This window comes from Gopherus evgoodei, chromosome 2 (genome assembly GCF_007399415.2).
Source record: "Gopherus evgoodei ecotype Sinaloan lineage chromosome 2, rGopEvg1_v1.p, whole genome shotgun sequence".
In the NCBI taxonomy this organism is placed as follows: Eukaryota; Metazoa; Chordata; order Testudines; family Testudinidae; genus Gopherus; species Gopherus evgoodei.
Genome location: NC_044323.1, coordinates 3,210,007 through 3,235,362, shown reverse-complemented (window position 1 = coordinate 3,235,362; position 25,356 = coordinate 3,210,007). Strand labels below are relative to the sequence as shown.

The window sequence follows — 25,356 nt, the reverse complement described above, 5'->3', positions numbered from 1 at the left end:
AAGCAGCGCACTGGTCCTTGAAACGCAACCTCTTACAGGAGTGTTTCAAAGTTAACATTCTGGATGTTTGGTAGAGCCTAATCAAATGAAAAATGGTGAACAATACTTAGCACTTCTCCGTAAACCTCAATGCACGATTACTACTGTCCACTTTTTACAGATGGGTAAACCGAGGCACAGGGCGGGGACGTGACTTACCCAAGGTCATCCAGCAGCTGAATGGCAAGGCAGGAATAGCACCTCCGTTCTCCTGCCTCCTAAGTCCAGTACCCGAACCCACAGTAACAATGCAGGTGTTCTTTTTAGAATCAAAGCAAATACAACTTTTCTCCCTCAAACCAAAAGTGTTTTGAACTTACTAAAAGAATCTGTACGCATTTGCAAGGAGGTGGGATTTTAAATTCAGAAACGAGACTAAGTGTTTTGTAATAAAATGAATGCTGGGTTTTAATAATATTTTCACATAGAAGTGAGGCAGTTATGGGCTTTTAAGTTTTATTGTTGAGGGCTTTCTTAAAGTGAATTAGTGTTAGTATATTCTACTTGCTGGCTGAACATCAAAGCTCATTCATTTCCCTCATCTATAGTACTCAGATCAAAGGGTTAATAATGAAGAGCAGATGAGTTAATTTTGATCCTCTACACAGCACAAAAGGTAAATGAGATACCACAGAGAAAATCCAAAGAACATAGAGTATAGTCAGATTTCAAAACGGAGTCTGTCTATGTTTGGAAAAATCTACTTGCATCTAGGTATCTGATTGTGTCAGTAGACACAGGCAGGAGGTTATATTGCTGCCAAAAAGACAAATCCCGAAGTGCAAATTACTCCATACCCTGCTGCTAAAACTGGCTTCAAGCCAACTCTCTTGGTACAGAATTCAGCCTATTTTCCCCCCACATGGCAACTCAACATCATGTTCAAACTAATGCAACCAGAGCCTCTTTGATGGGCACTTTTATGAACTGAGAATTAATAATTAAAGCCAAATTTGAAGTCAGCCGTGCCAAGCTAAGGTTGGTTGTTACCCTTCAGAGCCAGCAAAGCTTCTCAAATAACACACAATTACAGACTCCAGCCAGTATGCGCCACAACTTGATTTAGTGGGGTACAAGTGGTTCCAATAAAATGCATCCTTTAAAGAACTAAGCCCAAGTGCAGTGGTTAAGATTCTGCATTTGGTGGTACAGAAGATACTGCTGCAGCCAAAATACAATCACGTGGCTTAACATTGGGGAATGTTTTGGGGCCGTGTGTTGTAACAGTAACATTTTAAGATCCACAGGGCCAAAGGATGCTCTCACCCTTACATGTAAATTCTAGAGTCACTATAATTGTGTCACGGCGAATGACAATAGAATTTGGCCTGTAGCATTCCAACATTTTTATATCAGACTTTGGTGCAACAGTAAATTGAACAACTGTGACACCTTACACGTATGAAGATAATAAATGGTATTTATCCTTAGATTTTAAGAAGTGAACAAGGGTATGTCTTTTCAACTGCAAAGTAATATTTAGAAGAGACTAGTTGGAGAGTGGAGCAGAACTCTTCTATTTTAAGACAAGCTCCATTATTACACCCCGAAATCCTATAGCTATCAGACATGAACAAATAATTATTGTCAGGTATTTCAGTGGTCTGCTCTAAACTGCAATGTTAAAATTCTGACATGCATCCTAGCGAGTTTCCCTCTGTAATCCTTCAACACTTTATGCAGAGGAAAAAGAGCAGTTAGCGTCCTCTGTATCAAGCACCTTACAAGGGAACTTACTTACAAAGGGAAACTACAAGCACTGCAGGATCTTAGTTTTGTTTAGCAGCCAGCTCCAGCTAATCATTCGCTGTGTGCCACTGGGGCTGTCTGCACGGTGGTAGCTAGATGATATGATTTTTGCCCTATGGATGTCTAACCTGCTAGTAGCCAATGGCATGTTGAAGTGCGTAAGGGAAATAATGTATATATTTTAAATCTGTACAGTACAAAAAGAAGGATCCAAGCTAACATTTTTTCTTCAATACCCAAGAGAAATATTTACTCTGTCCTAATACACGTGTGTGTTATTCTCTCTGGTAGGGTAAATGTATTAGTCACAATGCCAATGGTAACCACTTCGTTGCTGGTTCCCCCCAGTGCAACTTGCTGGGCTGCTTTCATCCATTAGCATCCCGCTGAAACCAATGGAATATCAGAATGCACCTGACACACTCAGCAACACAGCAGCTGCATTCTGCCTATACAGGCTCGGAGGCCCACATGTTCCAACGTGTACAGCACATACCCAAAGCCCAACGAGCACATACACAGGAGTGGATGTGCATGTGAATCCCTCACAATGTGTGTGAAGGTCTGACATGCAACACTTAGCTCTTCGACTGTGCTTTTATCTACAGATCTCAAAAGGCTCCACAAAAAGAGTGCAAATATCATCAACACTATGTTACAGATAGGGAAACAGGCATGGAGAGGAAGCCCCTTGCCCAAAGACACAGGTGAGTGATCAAGTGGGGGAAGCAAACCTAGCTAACCTGAATCCCACCTCAGTGCTATCAACTGGAACACTGCAGAAAAATTGAACCAAATGGCTGACAACAGTGAAGTGGTTAATAGCCCCTTGCCTAAAACTCAATGGGTTACGTCATGGGCATATGGGATTTATTTATTAATAAATGCCTCCCTGACATGACACTATGACCCATCTTGTGAGTGGGGGGCGGGGGTGATTTTAAACCATTACTTCTGTGTTACTTCTCTTTGGACAGAGGGTTTTGAAACGGGTACATCCAGCAGTCTGTCTTGGAATGAGGAGTCCAGAGTAAAAACTGAGCAACCTTTTGAAAAGATGCATTTTCTTTCTATAATAGGTAGAGCACAGCCCAAGTTGTGCTGCACACCCCACCAAGTGAGAGCACCATAACACTGTGGTTGCTAAAGCCTAAAGGGAACCCGAGGACAGTAGAGAAGGACCAGCTCATTTCTTGATCCCTTCTGATGTGGATCTTGTGATACTGCCTCTGCCACCAGTGCCCATCAGCCAGCCCCAGAGCAGTTTCTCCGAGTTCCTCCCTGCCACGGAGCTCGGGGCAGGGGAAGCAATGGTGGCTCCCCAGCCCTTTGGAAAATCACTGCCTCACCACACATGGCTGAAAATTGATCCCATATCCACAATCTTTGCAGCCACAAAGGACTATGGGATACAGGGGGCACCAGAACAAATCTTTGGCCATTTTGTTGTGGATTGTGGTCCAAAAATAGTCGAGAATCTTTACTATAAAGTTTAAATGATTCTAAGTGAAACTATGAATTTAATCTTTTATAGTAGCCTCTCCCACCCTTCATGTCTCCACTACTCCCCCAAAATAATACACCTTATACAACCTTCCTAAAATTATTTGTAAATGTTTTCCCCTAGACACACTGTAGAAGTGTCCTTGAATGGGGAAATGCAATTTAATATAAACAAGAGAATAAATAATATGCTACAAAGAGCAAACGTGAATTAGGAACATGTGTTTGCTCAAAATCTGTGCATTTTCACATGAATGTACCTTTTGCACTGTAAATTAAATACGTGTGCTTTGCAGGCCCTGCTGTTTTCCCGGTGCTGCCAATTCTCAGTTTTATGACAAATCTCATGATATTTGGTGTTTTTCTTAAAGATCCAGCCTCTGGAGTCAAATGATTACCTGAGAACCTCAACTTTCATTTAAAGAGACATTTCTAGCCCTTATGATTGCACAGAAAGCCTGAAAATGTGACCTAAGTCAGCCCTACAAGCTCAGACACCGGATGACAAAGAAAATAAGTCCAGAATGGTCATTTTAAAAATCTCACGCTTTTAAGGCACTCATAATTCTGGGGGCTATGGCTCATGATTTTTGTATGCTTAGGATTGCCGAGACTGCTTTCCTTTTGTGAAAAGTGATACTGGGGACCTCTCACTAATGGAAGAAAACCCTTACATTTCTATTACCGGCCTGCACAGTTCATTTTTTGCATATTTCCAGCTCAGTCTATTTTTGACATGCAGCTGCCTATTTTAATGACTTTAAGGGGGGAGTGTGGTGTGGAGTACAATGCAAAAGCAATAAAGCTTCCAGAGAAGGTTCTTTGAATGGCAAGTTAAACGAGATACAGTATCCTTCATTCCAAGGACTCACATGATATGGCCCAACAAACAACCAACAGGTAACTGTTTGCTCTGATTATGAACTCTAAGAACAACCTTTTGCCCCTTTGTTATTTCTCTAAGGTGTGTTTAATCCCTTAGTATCCTGAAAGTGAGTATGAGTATATTTTCTTCAGTGTTCTGCACACAAGGACAGAAAACCATCTGAGGCTGAACATTAGCAGAATTTAAATGCAATTATCTAGTAGTTATGTTTAATACTGGAACAAACAGCTCCTCAAAGCAACATCGTTGAAAGAAGCTTCCACTGCTCTTGGCTTAGAGAAAATGGAAAGCCACTGGAGCCAGTAACCAATCAGAAAATGCTGCATGTTTCTACAGAGCCTTCTATGCAGGGTTCTCATGGTACTTCTCTAACATTCATGAATTAAGCCTCACCACCCTCCTGGGAGGTAGGTAATAGCTCCTTTTTACAGATGGGGAAACTGACACTCTGAGGCTAAGTGACTTGGCCAAAATTAGTTATAAATACAACCCAGAACTCCTTTGCTCCCAGCCCTTGTTAACCACAAGACCAGCCCATCCCTTATTTAGCACCCCAATCCTTACTGACAGCAGGCATGAAGAGCAACCACAGATGTCTCCTATGATAGACCCCATTAGCATGGTGTAGAAAATGTATAAATACAAGCACATGCACAGACTATGTGTACGGAAATAGACAGAAAAAGCAAGCAATACCTTATAAGCATTTGGTGTACCCTCTATGCTTCCATCTTGAGACATTAATGGATCCTGGGGGGAAAAACAAAGGTGGGGGGATTTTTTTCTAAAAATATCTTAGTTGAGATGCTATACACAAAATGCATTGGAAGACCAAGGCCTTTTACAGAGGTGATATTATATGAAGCAGGGATTTGGGATGAGTTTTTAACCACATGGGTGTGTAAGTGCAAGAGACCAGGAATGAAGATTTTGGGCAATGTGTTATTTACTCTGACAGCTTTGAACTAGGAAACTGGCATCCTTAAGAGTTAAATTTGGGGGGCGGAAAAGGGAGGACAGAACTTTCTTGGCAGCTGGTCCAAGACTCTAAAACTCCCTTCAGGAGGAGATAACATCCACAGATCTTATTCTTGTTCTAATTACTGCAGCTACATTCAGTAGTGGCAAGTTTTCATGATGATGGGCTCGTCTATCATGGGGATATTCATACTGGTGTAGCTATCTTAGAACACACACCCAGCATAGCTGTGCCACACAACGCTTACCCTGGCGTAACTTACCCTTGTTCAAAACCAATGCAACCCCATGCATCTACACTGGAGGGTTTGCACTAGGATAACCATACCAGTACAGAGATCTTCAGTATAGATATGCTCTAAATCACACAATAGTTGGTGGTGTGGCTGGAAGAAATACCTACATTAAGTCACAGAGGTGCTTGAAAAATTCAAGTTAAAATAAGTTGTCATCCTTCTTTTGCTTAGTGTCCAAAGACAACTGCATTAGAAATCTCCAGCTGGACAGTTCATGAAGTTGCTTTTCACACCTAGGGAGCTGGGGTTAGATCACAAATTCGACAGTCATGTCTTAGCTGCTAATGACATGTTGTCAGAAACAAAAAGCCCACTAGACAGTTGACAGTCTCTGTTGAAGAGGTGTCCAGGACTGGAACACTAAGCTGTTATTGCCGGTCAAGTAAGATGCATTAGCTTAATCACTGGGCTGGGCAAGATGAGAACGGGGACTAGAATCATGGTGTCACAGGTGAAGAATGAAGTGCATTTGCAAACACTTTCAGGAATGGTCTAGTTATTACTCAGTCCTGCCTGGAGTGCAGGGGACTAGACTAGGTGATCTACTGAGGTCCCTTCAGTCCCACACTTCTTTGATTCTATGGGAATGGCAGGAAGCAAAAGAACCTTGAGACTGGAATGGCAATTATTGCAGTAGGCCAGAGCTGTACAGGGATAAAGCTTTGTAACTACATACGAACAGAATCAATGAGAGGTTAAAGACGAGACCAGGGACCACCAGGAGAAAGTGAAAAAGCAAAGCTTGGTGCAGTTGTCTCCCACAAGCTTTGTCTGTTGCTGGTCTGCAGTCCAACATGTCAAGATATGCAGAGTGCATCTGTTCTTTGAGTCTGACTCTTAGCTGATCTGACCATTTCCACTCACACACATTAGTAAGAACACTGAAATACTGCAAAACTCCTAAGGCACATGGAGGCCCTACTCTTGATCGGCCAATCGACTGTCTAATTTACTGAGAGGGCTTCTCTGCAGAGAGCATATAGAAAAGGTCACTTTCTACACTCACTACTATGCAAAAATAGGATCCAAGTTCGGTTTTGGGTTGGGAAAGTGACATTTTGAGCATTAATGGATTTGCTTAATGGGAGAGTGGTTTGGAAAATATGAACATTTTTCAGAAAAAACTTCTCTGCATTTACCAAAACTTTAAATTTAATTTTTTTTCAACCAGTTGTGAAACTGACTAGAAAACAGGATGAATTTGTCATTGAAATTTTGATCTTTAATCACCCCTTTTTTAAGATCAAAATTTCAATGTAAAATTTTGTCAATAATTCAAAATTTGGAAAATTTTGACCCGTTCTGCTTAAATGTTCATGTTGCAATCTTAGATCCTATCTATACTACAGATAGGAATGTGTTTTTCAAACCAATAAATGACACTCCTCTGACCCAGTTACATAGTTTTCCCAGGCCACAAATGTGTCAACCCTATTTGTTCTAAGCCTGATCTCTTACCTGTGTCTGCATCGCTGCACAGGGGGACAAACTCGATGCAGCTGTCTCACAGCCTCATTAGAGGACAGGTTCTAGAAGACATGCATGCAGAGTAGCACCAGAAATCTCACACAGCAATATATTTTACAGTGTCCTTCCTCCCAGTTCTCCCTATGGTAGCAGGATTGGCCAAAGCAATTGCCTAGGTACAATCCATGGGTCCTGTGTGCACTTCAAAACACAGTCTGTGAAACCAATTACAGGTAGACAACCATGCACCAGCCTAAGCCTGTGGGAAGGGTGAAACATTTAGCTGTCACGGATACTAACAAAGTATTAATCATGTTGTATGTGGACACAAACCACGTTCAAAACCAGCTATAACCCTACCTGGTTACAGACTCAATTTGTAGCACAGACAGGACCCAGCTGAAAAGGAAGGAAAGAAGGGAAGGAACATGCAGAGCAGAGATGAGTTTTGTTTGTTTGTTTAAACCAAAGAAAATAAAGATTTGTAGCTGAAACCCACTCAGAGCTTCCTGCAGTGGAATCTTGGATTCTTCTCCGGAGAACCATTCATGGCTCCTGTGCCTCCAACATGAGCCTTTTCTGCACAAGATGAGAGCAAGCTGTTTTGCTTGTGAGAGCTGGCGTTGGCTCGCATTATGGAAGGGACATGCCAAGGCTATTCTTTGTACCTGCCCTCTTCTGAAATGAAGATTGAGGCAAGGAGGAAAAGAGAGTCTCTTCTTCAAAGAAGCACAGCAGGGGGAATTATTAAATGAACACTGACAAGTAGTTTAGTCACTCAGATGAACCCAACTTGACAATGGTCTTAACCAATAAGAAATAATTCCGCTGTGCACAGAAGGCCTTAGGTGAACTCACTGTTTCATTACTCTCTCCCTCATTCTCCATCCCCCCGACTCCTTTCTATTGGTAGTTTCACCCATTTCTTGCCTTACATTAAATTATAGGCTGTCTTTTCACTCTGAAAATTTAAAATTACAATTTAAGGATCAAAATACTCTTAAATCTACTATCCCGTTGCCAAGAAATTAAGATCAACATGAGCTACTTTTGTTTTGTTTCAAATCTACAGACAAATATTTTGCAACCCTGTGGCTCTCTAGGAGTGGCAAGCTAGCAAATACTATTCCCCAGAACTGTGCGGGTGAAGGGACTATGGCACAGGTTCCAGATTTGGCATATCAAAAATGATACATAAACTGAAGTTAAAAGATGATCATCTTGGTTAACTGCAGCTGGTTTTGGAACACGCAGGATGGATTGAAGTTAGTGCTCATCAAATGAAAGAATCAAATCAGAAAAAAAATCTCAAGCTGCGAGCTGTGGGAAGTAAAATTATTTTTAATCTCAGTGTGTTTTTTTTCGTATAGAAAGTTGCTTAGTGTTTATTTTTATTGCAAAAGTACCTAGGAGTCCTAGACACATCATAACTCCACTGTTATGGGCTGTTCAAACAAAACACAAACACAGTCCCAAGGAGCTTACAATCTACACAAGACAACAAACAGATGGACAGACCAACATGGGAGTACAAGGAAATGAGACAATATTGGTCAGTAGAATAGGTAATGGTCTCTTCACACTAGCAGCCTAGCTGTCGTCAGTTTTCTGATAGGCTTCATGGCAAAGGAGAGTTCTGAGGAAGGTGTTGAAGATGTTGATGGGGAAGTTCTCCCAGGAGTGAGGGGCTGCATGGGAGAAAGCACGAAGGGGCTTATTTGAAAATCTAACAAGATCGCAATGGAGGCTAGCATCATGGGCCTATCAGAGGGGGAGCTGATCTTTCGACACTGAATGAAAAATACTAGCGAGGGTGGGGATAGATCGTGAATAGTCTTGAAAGTGAAGACAAGCAGCTTATGTCTGATACAATAGAGAAGAGGGAGCCAGTGAAGGTATGCAAAGAGAAGGTGACATGGTCTTTGCAGTGGGCTAGGAAAATGATCTTTGCAGCGGGCTAGGAAAACGGTCTTCGCAGTGGCATTCTGAATGGATCTCAGCAGGGCAAGGCTGCCTTTGTCAAGGCCAGAGAGAAGGATGTTGCAGACAGTAACTGAAATGCGAGAATCACAGTTGTATTAGAAACAGTATCAGAGGCTTGTATTTCAGCACAGGACACGGGATTTGTTGTTTACATCACTCCAAGGTCTTCCTAATTGACAAGTAAGCTCTGCCTTGATTGGATTCCTGCCTAGCAGGAAAATGGAGAGCGTGCTCACTCTAGTGCTGCATAATATACCAGTAATATGAAAACAGAGCACTCTGACGATATCCAGATTCCTTGATCTTGTATCAGTGGGTGATGCGCTAAATGGAAATGCTGCAGAGCTGAGTTAACAGCACTAGCTGGCCCTGAGGAGCTAGAGGGGCAAAGAAGATGGCAGTTGGGAACTGGAGAGAAGGAAATAGCAGGAGGAGGAAGGTCAGGGTTGTAAATGAAGAGGCAATGAAATGGAAGAGACTAGCCTGTGAGGGAGGAAACAGGTCAACACGGTCAGTTGAAAGAGAGATACTGGGAATTGGAAGGTAGGAGCACCAAATGCACCAAGGAAGTCAGAAGGGGGATCCCATGCCTGTTGATGTTCTCCACCTTCTTTTAAAGGAAGACGGGGCAAACAAGACAGCAGAAGGAACCACCATGTTACTGCAACTATTGGGTAGCCTTCTAGAAGTGTAACTATATGAGACATTAATATAGGGAGCTGGAAATACAAGGGTTGGTGTATTAAATTCAGACTTAAACAGCTAAAAATAAATAAATAAATAAATAAAAATCCTAGGTATTTTAACTGCTACTTCCCAAAGGCACAAACTCATTCTTTAAAGCAAGCAAGAAACCCGTCCTAGACTCCTGCTTCTTAGAAGAGAATGAAAGAGGTGGGAGCAACACAGCAGACTTCAAAATCATTTTTTATGAAAGATGAATGGAAGTAATGATAATAATCATGCTTTAATGCAACTACAGCATCTTTCACCCAAGGATAAAGCACTTAAATTGATATGCCAACTACACAGAGGGTTTGCTTCGCTCACCACTGAAATGCAGCTACCTTTGGGGTCTGGGTTTATTAACAAAATGAGTAGTGAGACAATCAGGTCAAGCCTTCCTTTGTGGGTCGAAAGAATCAAAGAGGGGAAATAACCATTGGTGAAAACCATCTGTCATCAACGACACATACATTACTGCCAATATTCCAGAATTGTGCCTCCGCATATCACCACGTGGCAGAGCAGTGATGCTGGGCAACAGGCTAATCAGACCAAGGACTGCAGCAATACGACTCCTCAGCAGAAAGAGCATTGGATCTAGATTAGGAAGAGCCTGAATAGTGTCTGAAATTTGATCCTGGTTCCTACCCCAAAAGGTACAAAACCAAAGTAAGTGGGAACTTGTCTTCTTCTGAAAGCCTGTTGTTGAATGTGGACAGCCTGAGTCTTAAGCAACAACCAGACGGCATTCGGTTTGAATATTTGTAAACACATTGCTGTTTCTAGTACAGACAACAAAAAGGCATGTCTGTAAAAGGAAAAAATTAAACACTTGCTAGTGACAAACCATTCATTGTCATAAAACGTGGCTTAAGGTTAGCCAAGGCATAGTGTGCGGCAATAATGTAGATCCATGGAGTATTTGACTGTAGCAAGTTCCACACCTGAGAGCAAGGGACTTACCTTCTTGGCTAATTATAAACAATAGAAGGTTTTTCTGGCCAATATTCAGAGTATAGAGTGTTCAAGAAAGAGTTCAAGATTGCTAACTACCTTTACAAGGATGCAAGTTCCTTCAACTGAAGGAGCAGTCAGACTTTTCCAGATGCTCAGAATGCTTCCCTCTGGCAACCAGTATCACTTTGGTCTTCTCCACATTGAGCACCCAAGTCCATATCTGTCAGATACAGAGCAAGGGAACATCTGTCTCGGTCCAATGAAAAGGAGATGTTGAGCAGAGCGTCATCAGCATATGGATGACACTGGATCCCATAGCCCCACGTAAGGTCTCTCTCTGAGATTTCACATACTGTACCTACAACAAAAGGGGTACTAAAAATGAACTTCACAGAACTCTTCAAAAGTCCTGGGAGAGGAAGGGCAGTTACCCATAAAAATACTATATTAAACACATAGTTCCCATTTTCCAGCCCTCATGAAATTTACCTTGATTTTAATTACAACATTCAGTTCCTTAGGACAGTGCGATTTCATGTCTTTAGACAGGTGACAAATGTTGCATATTTTGCACTAGATGCATAACAGAAGTTTGGTTTTTTTTAAATAAATCTAAGTGAATTCTAAATCTGATATCAACATGAATGAACTCTAGAAGATTTCCTCCAATTATGTCTAATAATCATGACTAAAAAGAATCTACTAAAATAACTAAGATCTTGATTTAATTTTGATGAATTCACCAAGAGTAGGTGGAGCTTAATTACATCAATGGTTGTACCACTCCTCTGTGCTCACTTTCACGTGCACTGGCAAACCTGATCTAAGTTACAGTGAAATTCCCAGAGAAACAAGCATCATACCCACACTGATTTCAACTGAAGTCAGCATTAGTAATATGATTACAAATAATCCAAACAGTTTGGTATTCAAAGTGCATAAAGTAAAATTTAGCCCATCTTTTACAGCTGCAGACTTTCATAAAGGCAAAAGTAAAATACCGACAAGCCACATCTCAGCACTGATAATGCACCATGATGTCAGTGGGATGCCGAAGCAGTATCAGCCTGAAACATGGCATGAAGTCTTTCATTTTACAGCAAAGTTCTCTAACAGCAGGAAAAGTGTCTAATTTGGTGAGATCTCAAGGCACAAAATGCTAAAAGTTTTAATGAGATACAATCAATCTGAAACCTAGTCAATTTGGAGAAGGGATAACTCGGTGGGTTGAGCATTGCCCTGCTAAACCCAGAGTTGAGAGTTCAATCCTTGAGGGGGCCACTTAGGGATCTAGGGCAAAATCAGTACTTGGTCCTGCTAGTGAAGGCAGGGGGCTGGACTCAATGACATTTCAGAGTCCCTTCCAGTTCTATGAGATAGGTATATCTCCATATATTTTTAAGATGCAAATTAATAGTACTTCCAGCTGCCCAGAGTCTCCCAACCAGTTTCTGAGGCATTACAATATAATTGTCCTATATTTAAAAAAAAATGTTGGGGTTGCTTTTTTGGGGGAAAGGGGTACTCCTGTTGATGCATGAAAGACCCACACTAACAGAAAAAACTGACTGTGCAGGAGAAAAAGTGAAACTGACCATGCAAAATTTTCCTGCCAAATGCACAGAAAAATTGGAAAATACAGAAAAACATTCCCCGCCTCCTCAAACTTTGTTACTGTAATTTAAGGCATCCCTACTAGGTAAAGCAAAACAGATATGATTTTTAAGTTGGTGTCCTTTCAACACCATCTAGTCTATTGATTATATATTCCAAAACTTTGTATATCTTTTTTATGACCATTTCCCCATTTCTAATGGTTATCTTTTACCAACAGCACATAAGTGTATTTTATCACACTGTACTTGAAAATAAAGTGTAATCTAGTCACTATACATTTAAGTACAGAGACTAAAAGTTATCAATCCTTTAAAATGACGACTGTCTCTGACCCAAATGAAACATCTGGATTTACAAAAGAACCCATTCCTAATACAAATTAATGCAGATCAGGTCCTCTTCCATTTACAACAGGAAGTATCCCTACCATTGTTAGTCCAGGCACCATTAAGTTACTACCTAAAGGCAAGATTCAGACATAACAGATTCCAGAGTTTGATTGCTCAGAACAAAAAACAACCACTTTTTCCAATTCATTTATCATTCCCAGGAAGAGTGAAGCCTTTATTTTCAAGTAGACAAACTAACGTATTCTAATTAAAAGGACATTAAGGAAGGTCTAAGATATAAATGTTTTACAAAACTTAATTGAAATGTCCTTTTAAGTTTAGATGGAAAAAGCGTGCTTTTGGTTTGTATGCAACAATTTCCCTGTGCTGTTTGCAACCTACACAAAGCAGGACTGGGTTAGTACAGGTAAACAAGAAAATAAAATTGATCGGAAGTGGATTAAAAGCAAAAGGTAAATTGACTCGATTTCTTACTTTTTTCAGGCTGAGTTAAATGCAACTATATAAATGGTGAAAAGTAAAAATTTAACATTTCTTTCACTTTTAAAAATCAAGAGCATTCATAAAGGAAATTAATTTATAGAATTTTTAATCCTTTTCTCCATCACACTAATTACTTTAAAGGGAGACATTTTCAAAACGGCGTGGCGTAGGGAGTTAGCTAAGTCCCACTGGAAACTCACTGCACTGAAAATGTACTCAGCTGCCTTTTTAAAAAAACTACACAGGCAAAAGTGAACCAGAAACAACAAGCTGTGTGTATCTTCACGACTCATCTATTTTAAGGGACATGACTGCTGCCTGTCATACCAGGAATGTCTTGACATTCCATGGATTCCAGTGGAAAGCAAATGCAGTGGATGGGATACAGAACTAACAGCAAGTAGTTAAAATGACCTGATGGATTTTTTTGACAATTTGCAAAACTAACTGCTTCCACAGCCGAGCAGCTGTATACCAAGTTCTTGCTCATTATTTTTGTGGTCTTTTTTCGCAAAGGAGTAAACATTTGCAAATTAGGTATTTATAACAGAATGCTGAATGTTATACTTGGAGGAAAAAAACGCACACGGATTTTATTAACCTCTAGGAGCCTGGCTTCTTTCCAGGTGGCAACACCTAGGAACTGGACGTTTTCAAGGGCTTTTAGGAGAGCCCTATGGACATTTGTACATGAGGCTGAGGAAAGCCTCCCATTTTAGGAGTGAAGTGGGACAAGGATATTCCTGCTTAGAGCAGAGCTCTTCATGGCAGGCACAACATCTATCTCTATGTTCGTACAGCACCTAGAACAACAGGGTCCAATCCTGGATGTCTCGGTAATATAAGCAACAGAAACACTCAGTGAAATTCACCTGGTGCTTCCCCTGTATCTGAGAGCTCGTGACGTGAGCACTGTGTGGGCAACTAGAAGGAAGAAGATGGGTTGACTAGTAGTGCATTACCATGGGAGATAGAAAGGAGGCTAGCAGGGGGTAGAGAGAGGGAATAGTCTGAGCAGGAGGTTAGCCTGTGAGTTTTCAGGATTGTGGTGAGGCTGGAAAGATGGAAGTTGATCAGTTTTGTTGCGTTTTCAAAGAGCTTCTGGGTGCGGAGTTGTTCTGAAAATATAGTCCCTAGACCTGTTGACATTAGAATCTTGCTATGTCCATAGTAAACCATTTCCAGGAAGTTATCACTTAGTCCTGCCATGAGTGCAAGGGACTGGACTAGATGACCTCTCAAGGTCCCTTCCAGTCTTATGATTTTATGATGCTATAACCCAATAAAACACTTTCTCCAGTGCACTTTGACACAGGTCTCCTTTTTACCCTCATTTGTTTAACTTGTAGAAGTGCAAGAAAAGAAAAAAGTGATGATTTCAAATCCTCACTGAGACCTTGGACAGAGGCCACTGGACGTTAGAAAAACGAAGCCTGTTCCACTCTTTGTTTGCTTTGCAAGTGAAGTTACTTTCTCAGTGGGATTTTGCTACACATTTTAAACACTCAGCTACATATATGACAGACAATCCTTGGATTTACAATCCCTTAATGCACTAACAATACAGGCAATAATGGTTCCTTTGAGAGAGTTAAAAAACCATCAGCGTTTGAAGTAAGAGCAGTCAAACTACGTATCCATAGAAAAGTGCTTAACTGTAAAGCTAAATAGCAGCTTTTAAAAAAGTCTAGATGGGCCAGTAAGGTGGGATCAGTGAAACCTGGAACGTACCGTATGTACTCGATCATAAGCTGGTTCGTTTATAAGCCAACTCCCCCCACCACCACCTTTTGTAACTGTTGTTCTTCAAGATGTGTGGCACATGTCCATTCCATGTTAGGTGTGGGCGTGCTTCGAGCACAGTCACCAGAAATTTTCCCCTCAGTTGATCTATGGAATGGTTCTGTCCTCTCTGTACAGAGCACTAGGGCACACTTAACATCCAGTGTCTGGACATGTTGTTCCTCCCTGTTTGCGTGAGGTTTCGGAAAGAAAACCAGTGGGAAAATTGCCTGATTACTGGGAAACTGCAAAACTATCTTTGGGAGGAATCCGGGGTGAGGGCGTAGCTGTATCTTGTCTTTAAAGAAGACCGTGTATGGGGGGTTCTGACGCAAGGGCCCAAATCTCTGAGACCCTTCTGGTCAATGTAATAGCCACCAGAAAGGCCACTTTCCAGGAAAAGTATTATAGGGGACACGTTGCCAGCAGCTCAAAATGGGGGACCCATGAGTTTTGACCAGATGGGGTTTTGGTCCCCCAAGGGAATGGGCTTCAGAATCTGTGAGTATAGTCTTTCTAGGCCTTCAGGAAGCAGACGGACATTTCATGCAAGAAAACTAATCAGCTATCCATCGGATGGTAGAACACCGAGATCACTGCAAGGTGTACTTTAACTGATGATATTGCCAGACCTTGCTGTTTTAGATGTTGCAGATCCTCCAGGAACAGTCTCCAGAGACGATTGTATGCTGGGAAGTCCAAATGGAAAAGCACTTCCACTTGGTGAGGTATATAGCTCTGGTAGAGGGTTTCCTGCTACCTGAAAGGACCTGGTGGACTTACTCTGAACAGGCCAACTCCACAGGATTCAGCCATGGAGCTTCCAAGCTGTCAGGTGGAGGGTGCTGAGGTTTGGGTGGAGCATTAAACCATGGTCCTGTGGGATCAGGTTCAGGAGGAGAGGGAGTGGTATTGGAGTCACTTCTAAAAGGCCTAGCAGTGTGGCAAACCAGTGCTAATGGGGCCTTGTGCATAAGTGGAAGGGTGGGGGGGGAATGTAAACAAGAAGCTCCATCCAAGGGAGCAAGAAAGCGTCCATGTGCAAGCCCGCGCCTTGCAGGGAACAAAACTAGCGACATTTCTTGTTGTGTCTGGTCACAAACAGGACTTTATGGGTAGTCCCTCACTGCTGGAAAACGACTATGTCGGAATGGAGGAAGCACTCATGGTGACTGGGGAAAGATCTGCTGAGGTGATCTGTGAGTTCGTTCTGGGCCCCCTGAAGGTGAGGAGCTTCAAGGTGGATTGAGTGTATTATGCAAAACTCCCATAAGTGAATAGTTTCCCAGCACAGGGGAGACGAGGGAGCCCCACCCTACCTGCTGAGGTAGTACATGGCTACTGTGTTGTCCGTGAGCACTGGCACGCTCTTGTTTGCGATGTGCAGTAGGAACACCTGACCAACTAGGCAGATCACTCTCAGTTCTCTGACACTGATATGTAATGATAGCTCTTCCTGGGCCCAAAGGCCATGGGGTCCTGAGGTGCCACAGGCGAGCCCCCCCATCCTAGCTCTGACGCATCCAAGACTAGGGATAACGAAGGCTGGAGCCTGATGAAGGGAATGTCTGTACAGATCGTCAGAGGGTCCCGTCACCAATCGAGAGGGGGCGAGGACCAGAGGAGGTACAGTGAGCACTGAGTCCAAGTGGTGGCAGCTTGGTGAGAACAATGAGGCCAGCCAAGCTTGAAAAGGTCAGAGGTGTAGCTTTGCATAACGCACTATGTATGTGCACAAGGCCATAGAAGTTTGAGGTAGTGCCATTATGAGAGGGTGGGCCTGGACCTGTGCTATTAACGGTGCTATCATCTGGAAGCAGGTTTCTAGGAGGAAGGCCTTGGTCTGGCTGGAGTTGGGCACTGCTCCAATAAACTCTATCCTCTGCACCGGGGTGAGGGTAGACTTCTGTTTAACAGCAGGCCCAACACCTGAAAGGTTGACTGGATGAGGCAGACGCTGGGCCTGGACCCACATTCGGCTCTTCAGAAGTTAATATGCGGCTCCTTGTATAGGCACCAACTCCGGGGCTGGAGCTACAGCTGCCAACTTTCCAACGTGCTGGGGGAGCCTAGTGCTCAACCCTGCCTCTACTCCCCACAGAGCCTCCTGCATGCCACCCAAAACAGCTGACCGGGGCTGCCAGTGGGAGGCACTGGGAGCGGAGTGGGGGAGCTGATGGGGGGCTGCTGACATATTACCGTGGCTCTTTAGCAATGTACAGTAACTCTCACTTAAAGTCAGCCCGGTTAATGTTGTTATGATGATGATCAGTTAGGGAACATGCTCATTAAAAGGGAGCACTGCACAACTTTAAATACTTTGTCCGCTGCTTGCGGGAAGAGCAGCCTGTTGCAGCTAGCTGGTGGGGGCTTGGAACCAGGGTGGATCGGCAGCCCCCCTAAGCTCCCTGTGCTGCAGCTGCCAGCAGGCTATCCCTTCCCCCACTGCCATGTGCTGCTCCTGCTCTCTGCTTTGGAGCTGCTCCCTGAGCCTCCTGCTTGCTGAGGGGGGGGGCCACTAATGCAGGGTGTCCCCTTCCCCCCTGCTCCTACACCCCGCTTACCCCTTCTCCACATACAGCAGGGTAGGGACACAGAATCAGACAGAGCCTGGGGCAGCAGCTGCTCTCTCAACTTCCTGATCCACTTAAACGCTGGTCAGCTTACTTAAAGGGGCAGTGTGCATTTCTCCCTCTCCTCAACACACAAGGTGTGTGTCTGTTTCTGTCTGCTATGCTATCTCCCCTCCTTTCCATTCCTGCTGCCCTTGAGGGCTCAGCATTTAGCACAGGGATTCTTAAACTGGAGGTCGGGACCCCTCAGGGGGTCATGAGGTTACTATATGGGGGGTGGTGGGCTGTCAGCCTCCACCCCAAACCCTGCTTTGCCTCCAGCATTTATAATGGTGTTAAATATATTAAAAATATTTTTAATTTATGGGGGGGTGGTCCGCACTCAGAGGCTTCCTATGTGAATGGGGTCACCAGTACAAAAGTTTGAGAACCACTGATTTAGCAGCAAGGCATTCCCTGGGAAATATCCCACCCTCTAACCTCATCACCTCAACCAAGCTTCACAATCATCATAGCTGTGAACAGTATTAAATTGTTTGTTTAAAACATATAATGTGTGTGTATATAGTTTTTTGTCTGGGGAAAAAAATTTCCCTGGAACCTAACCCCCGTATTTACATTAATTCTTATGGGGAAATTGGATTCACTTAACATCATTTAGTTTAAAGTCCCATTTTTCAGGAACATAACTACAACGTTAAGTGAGGAGTTACTGTACATTGATAAATTCTGGCTCCTTCTCAGGCTCAGGCTGGACACTGCTGGACTAGCGAGTTGTTGAGATACAGGTACACTTGTACCCCATGCCTTCTCAAGACGACTGCCAGTATCACCATGCATTTCATAAAAATCCATGGGGCTGCCAACAGGCCAAATGGAAGAACAGCAAATTGACAGTGAGCTGGATTCAGAACGAGCTTGAGTAACCTGTGTCCTCGGAAAACTGATGTGGAAACAGGCGCCTCTCAAATGGAAAGCAGCGTACCAGTCCCTCGAATCCAGGGAGGGAATGATGGTGGCCAAGGAGACTATGCAGAACTTTAGCCTTTTGAGATAGCCGTTGAGATGGTGCAGGTCTAAGACAGGCCTGACATTACTTTTATTTGCTAATTCCTAAAGCCAAAGGTAACACCTTCCCCCTAAATTCTGAGGAACCTCCTCCACGGCTCCCACTCGGAGGAGGGCGTGCACCTCTGGGGCTAAGAGTTGCTTGTGAGAAGGTCCCTGGAGAGGCACAGGGAGGGAGGGAGGGTAGGATGGAGGGGTGGGAACAAGCTGGAGAGTATAACCCATCTCCACAGTACTCAGCACCCAACAGTCTGTGGTTATATGAGATCCTGCTCAGCTGAAGTGGGACAGGCAGTCTGAAGACAGTGGAAAGGCAGGATCCAGCATTATGGGAACTGATATAATGCCCTCGGACATCCCTGCTTAGAGGTTGTGTCCCCATCCATTTCCCCCCACCCCGAGTATCTGGGTAGGGTGGGTACAGATGTTGAGGTGGATGGAGGTGGCTGTCTGCAGCTAAAACCCCATCTTCATTTCTTTTGTAGGTTGGGATGGCCGGGTGGAGAAATGGGCACTCTGCTGATGCTTGAAATGTTCCCTCAAGGGCGCTGGGGTGTAAAGGCCCAGGGACTGAGGGTAGAGCTCTGGAGTCCTTCAGTCCATGGAGCTTTGCATCTGTCTTGTCTAAGAAGAGCAAGGCCCCTTCAAACAGAAGGTCCTGAAGAGACTGCTGGCCCAACGACTGCAGACAAGAACACCTGTGCATGGCCAGAGATTCAGCCACTGAGACTGCCGTGTCCAAGGTGGCCTGCAGGAAGGCCCTGGCTATTGACTTCTCCACACTGGTAGAAGATGGGACCTCCTGCCTGGACTCCTGAGGAAGCAAGTCTCTGAACTCTGACATGGAGTCCCAGACATTAAAATTGTATCTCCCGAACAACACCTGTTGGTTGGACAAGTGGAGCTGTAAACCTTCTGTAGAATAAACCTTTCTACTGAATAGGTCTAGCTTCTTTGAGTCCTTTGTCTTAAGGGTCACTCCATGCAGCCAGTCTCTCTTTCAGTGGCCCCTGAGACCACCAGAGACCCGGTTGGAGGTGGGAGTACAAGTACTCCTACCCTTGGGTGGGAACAAAGTACTGCTTCTTAGTTCTCCACAGGTGGGTGGCAGGGAGTACGAGTTTTACCAACAAGGATTTAACTGGTCCCATGATAGCCTCATTGAGAGGCAGAGCCACCATATTCGGCTTCGCCGCAACCAAGATGTCGACGAGGCTGTGGGAGGATTCTTTGACTATCTCCAGTTGCAGCCCTAAGTTTGAGGCCACGTGATTCAACAGCTCCTGATGAGCTTTGAAGTCATCACCAGCAAGGGGTCCTCCTCGTCTCTTTCTGCAGCAACTAGGTCCTGCAGGTCTAGATCCTAAGGATCAGTACTGGGTTTGGTACTGGAGTCCAGGTCAGGTGCTGCATGATGGGATGGAGAAGTCCTCTCCGTGGCCACCAAATATGAGTGTCTGGAACGTGCCCCTGACATTGGGGGAAAACTCCAAGGGTTCCAAAATGGCCATTGCATTGGCATAAGCCAGTGCACACTGGGCCAAGCGCTTAGAGGTATCTGAGCCTGGGTCCACCACCACCAAAGGGCTGACCAGGGAGCACCAACAGCAACCACTCTGCTAGGTATATGACCCCACTTCCAACTCAAGACATCGAGCCCTTCTCCGGGGACCATGGAGGTGCGGTACTCATCGGTTCTGGAGATCAGTGCTGAGACAGGGAGGCCTGCATTGAGGATAGCAGGGATGGTTCCCTGCTAGACGGTACACAGGGCAGCTTGGGGTGACATGCTCCTTTCTATCCATCTGCACCGCTGACACCTGCTCTTGTATTGATGGTGATACCAATAACTCCAGCAAGTCTCTTGCCGCTGCAAACACCTCCAGGGCAGATGGAACCACAATCGCACTGGACCCTCGTTGTCCCTCTGGCACAGGCTGTTCTGGTACTGGACTCAATGGAGGAGAACGCCCCCTGTCGGCCAACTGCTTATGTTTCCTTTTCGACCAAAGAATGGTGAGAGTCCCTGACAGCGGGAACAGCAGTCCTCACCGATGCTAAAGTACTCAGTACTGAGTCTGACCAGCTCGGCTCTGCAGAGTATCTGAGTGCCTCTTCCATAAATAGGAACTTCCATATGGTCTCCTGGTCCTTCATATGAGGCTTGAATTCCCAGCAGATATGACAACGGTCCCGGACATGAGCCTCACCCAAGCACTTTAAGCAACTGGCATGTGCGTCACTCAAAGGCATAGGTTGCTGCAGGAGGTACAGGGGGCAGAAGAAAATTCACTAATAAGGAAGTATCTTCAACTAAACTATGTACAAGAACTATTTACAGTCCAAATTAAAAATAAATAACCAGAACAAACAGGGGAAGTGAGCAGTTCCAGTATCCGTCACGGGCAGTAAGAAGGAACTGATGGAGTGTGGGGTTGGCTGGCCCCTTTATACCAGCACTGTGAGCATGCGGCACCAGGAGGCACTGGAGCCAATCTGACAGGTAGCATTGAGGGAAAAATTTCCAGCAACTGTGCTCAAGGTGCTTACACCCCGAGCGTGGAATGGACATGTGCAAACACTCAAAGAAGAACAGTAAGCTTTTCTCTCTCAAGTTGCACTCGAATCCCAATTCCAGAAATGGGATTCCACACTGGGCAATGCTGATGCCCAGCTTTAAGAGTATGACCTCTATATGGACATACAAACATTATTTCTAGACCAACAACACAAGATAATTCTCTTTGCTCAGACAGACTCGAACACTGTATCCATGACACTGACTTTGTAAAAGAGCTAGGGTCAGAGTCAATAATAACCCTATATGGGTATTTATTTATTTGGCGGAGGAATGGGGAGCTGGAACATCAGGAAGACTTCTAACAAACAAGCTATCATGTCTGAGAGGGAGTCTACCAGGGCTCCTCCCAGCTCCAGCAAGACGAGTTCCAGATAATGAAGAGAAACTTCTTCAGCAGCTATGGGACAGAATGGGTGGAACTAGTGTTCTCTAGAGCTACAGGGGGCCAACACTCTACTAATATATTTTTTTATTGGAAAGAGTCACCTATTTCCTACATCAAAGTGTCAAGGAAAACCTTGTTTAATGATTTACTAACAAAGCTTTCAGAAACATTCAGCCAGACCATTAATTTGTGCTTTTCCGTCCACATTTAAAAGAACACCTCTATCTTCTGTCCATACTCAGTCTATATAAGATATTGTCATCCACCCCTTCAACAATTTGAACTTTCTCGCATGCTTGTATTTGCCACACCGTAGACTATTTGGCCATAGGACTTATGAAACGACACAAATTTTCCACTCTCCATTTAAAGAAGCTGTGAAAGAGGAGATGTTTCACCTGCTGATTGCACACTTACCTTCATTGGGTTTTCATCATACGTTGGAGTCCCAAGGTCCATCTCAGCTTCATGTTCGAGGCTGGCATCATCTCCGGGGCTGTCCCAAGTAGGAGGATCCCATTGGGTTTGCCTAGAGAAAGAAGGGAACAGTCTCACTCATATCTTGGAGTAATGGAAGCACACACATGAAATTACCATCATGTCTTCTATTCTGGACACTTGGAAGCAAGCCCTGATTGCCTTCTTGCAAATAACTGACTGGGGACAGGACTCTCAGCTTTGATTGCACATAACCAGTGCCTCACAAAAACTTCCTGAAAAGAATATTTTGAATTGACAGGGATATGAACAGTGTCACATGCATTGAAAGTATTATAAACAAATCAACAATAATCAGCAATTCATTTCATGTTGGGGCATCAATGAGCACGCCACTGGATTAGGGGCAGACCTAATCTTGATGTTGCCCTTCTTCCAGATCAATGACTAATAGCACAATAACAACATACACAGATGATACCAAATAGGGTAGTTATGACTGCCAGTGAAGACAGAGAATTATGCACTGCAGACATGTCTATGAAATAAAATGAGGTTCAATCCAAAAATATCCAAGCTAGTGCATCTGGGGAAATCATCATATACCTGGGAGACTAATGCTGAAAGGTGTAGGGATTACATGAATTTACAAAGCAAAATGGTAGTAAGCAGAAACAGTGTGGTTTTGGTTTGCCTGTACAGAGACGTCACATCACAGAGCCTGAGGGTAGTAGTCTTTTCTCTACAGAAATGAGGTCAGACCACACCTGGAATCAAGTGTTCAGTTCTAGGCATTTCATTACTGGAAAGATGCAGACATACAGGGAAGATTTCATAAGAAGTGCAACAAGAATGAACAAAGGACTGGAGAGATCGATTGACTGATGAATAATTAATTTAATATGGAAAAGCTTGGCTAAATGATGACAAATGAGATATAATTGCCAGCTAAAAGGGTATATCCATCAATAAGGGAGAGAAATTGTTTAGTGTGATCCAAGATGGGCTAAGTACAAGTAATGGGATGAAAGGGCGCAATGGAAAATTTAGGCTATCAGGAAAGATGTCTTAAAAATGCTATTTGATTGTGGAATGGTCTCCCAGGAGTAGTTTTGGAAGCCCCATCCCATCACTGGAATCATTTAAAATTAGACTAATCAAAATCCTGAAGGGGACAACAAAGAGAACTATTCGGCACTGGGCCCTGGCAGACAGACTAAATGACCAAATGCTATAGGTCTTTTCCATCATGTTTTGATTCCAAACATGGCCTGGACTTATAGTTGTCTGTATACTATGGACAAAATCTGAAAACCTGAAGAAAAGGGACTATCTGGTTTGAAGGTTCTGGTTTTGATTCATCAATGGAAGTCCCCAGACAAACACGATCCAAACTTATTTTTGGAGTGGGGTCAAGGAGGAGAGTAAATGATGGATTCTCTGTAACTTGAAGTCTTTGAATCTTGATTTGAAGACTTCAGCAAACTCAGCCAGAGCTTAGAGGTCTATTACAGGAGTGGGTGGGTGAGGTTCTCTGGCCTGCAATGTGCAGGTCAGACTAGATGATCATGATGGTCCCTTCTGACGTTAAAGAGTCTATGAGAGGACTGTGGGGAAAATCAATATGCTTGTTTAAAGTGGACCACATGTCCTTCTGCAAACCCAAGATGCTATTTTTAAATCCTACTTAATGGTGGGCAGCTGGATTTTATTCCATCACGACATAAACCATAATATTAAACTAATGTCTGCCTCATAGGGAAAAATGGACTGATAAGTAAAAGGTGTGGAAACTGAGTAGTCATGCAGTCTGACTCTACTGTATCAGCCTTGGAATGCTGCTACTTAAAACAAGTGCTTACAAAACATTTCCAGGGGGTAAGACTGCTATGAGTTTAAGTCTAAAAATGTTCAGTCAGCAGTTTCCAAAGCAACTCATGGAGGATTCGTTGGTATCAATACCAACAGCTGAAGGCTGAATTGCATGTCATTCCTTTCATATGTAGACTCCTCAGACATGCAATGTTAATTGCTGTTAGGCAATCAGTAAGGTCTTCCCATTGCCTGGTGTTCTGAAATGCTCCTTATGTTGGTACTACATGGGGCTCGTAAATCCTAGTACAAATAGGGATAGCACAAATCAACAACAGAATCAGGGTTTTTTTAAAAAATTGAACTATTCACAGTAACTCTCCTTAAAATAAGGCCTAGTCTACACTGGGGCGGGGGGGAGGGAAGAGAGAGAGAGAGAGAGAGAAAGATGTCAATCTAAGTTACACAACTTCAGCTACATGAACAACGTACTTAGATCTACTTACTGTGGTGTCTTCACTGTGGTAAGTCAACAGCTGACGCTCTCCTGTCAACTCCGCTGGCGCCTCTCGCCCTGGTGGAGTACTGGAGTTGACAGGTGAGCGCTCTGCCGTTGATTGTGTCTAGACTAGACTCAATAAAATTGACCCCTGCTGGATGATCACTGCTCAATCCAGAAAAGTCTTAAGAAACTGAATTCCCACCCAAACCTCTTTTCTGACTTATATTAACCATGAAAAACCTTAACCACATAAAGCATAAGAACAGAAGAATGGCCATATTGGGTCAGACCAATGGTCCATCTAGCCCAGTATCCTGTCTTTTGACAGTGGCCGGTGACAAATGCTTCAGTGGGAGTGAACAAAACAGGGAAATGTATCGAGGGACCCATCCCCTATCACCCATTCCAAGCTTCTAACAGCCACAGGTTTAGAGACACCCTGAGCACAAGGTTGCATCCCTGACTATCTTGGCTAAAAGACATCGATGGCCCTATCCTCCATCTACTGATCTAATCCTTTTTCCAACCCAGTTTTACTTTTGGCCTTCACAACATCCTTTGGCAATGGAGTTTCATAGTCTGACTGTGGGGGTGTGAAGCAGTACTCAAGGAGAGCACACCTATCATCATTCTGGGTTATCGGCTCAGTGCTGACATAAGGGGACACTGCTAAACGAATCCCCAGCACTACCTCCTGCAGCACCTTGCTGTGGCATTGTAGAGACAGTACAATACATTGCACAGTAGTTTGGAATACCGCCAACATAGAATAAGGGTGCGGTTTTTACACATGAATAAGAACACCAGCACTGAATACATAAGTGAGCATTTACCTTGTGATCACATGGTAATAATAGATCTTCCCCTCTGGATCGCGGGCGGTTTTCCAGTTGGGAGGGAGGACAATGGTTTTGGGTTTTGGAGGAGATGGCGGTGGTAGATCCAGAAGATTGTTGGTCACTACCAGCTCTGGCTAAAAATACCCCAACGACAGCAAAGAAGGAAAGTTGAGCAAAGAACGACAATATTACAGAGTTTTTAATACAAAGCTACAGTGCATAAGAAAGTAATGGATACCTGACCAAGTCCATTCATAAAGCAGTAGTCAAGTGGGCCACCCTTCACTTTCACTGTGATGCTTCTGATTAACTTAGCGAGTTTAAGACCATGTCTACACTAGG

At 43.7% G+C, this 25,356-nt stretch overlaps 1 protein-coding gene across 9 annotated transcripts in view; it reads right to left on the bottom strand.

Annotated features, from left to right (window-relative positions):
* Window positions 1-25,356, bottom strand: part of SETD2 (SET domain containing 2, histone lysine methyltransferase) — a 151,147-nt gene that overhangs the window by 19,086 nt on the left and 106,705 nt on the right. For 5 of the 9 annotated variants that reach the window (XM_030549822.1, XM_030549825.1, XM_030549823.1 and 2 more), the window contains 3 exons: window positions 25,009-25,148; window positions 21,841-21,952; window positions 4,874-4,927 (listed from right to left, as the gene is read on the bottom strand). In XM_030549822.1, the coding sequence (XP_030405682.1) occupies window positions 4,874-4,927; window positions 21,841-21,952; window positions 25,009-25,148 (306 nt within the window). Of the gene's footprint in view, window positions 1-4,873; window positions 4,928-6,909; window positions 6,981-10,680; window positions 10,805-21,840; window positions 21,953-25,008; window positions 25,149-25,356 lie in introns of those variants that run through there. The other 4 variants (XM_030549824.1, XM_030549828.1, XM_030549830.1 and 1 more) reach the window with 3 other exon arrangements.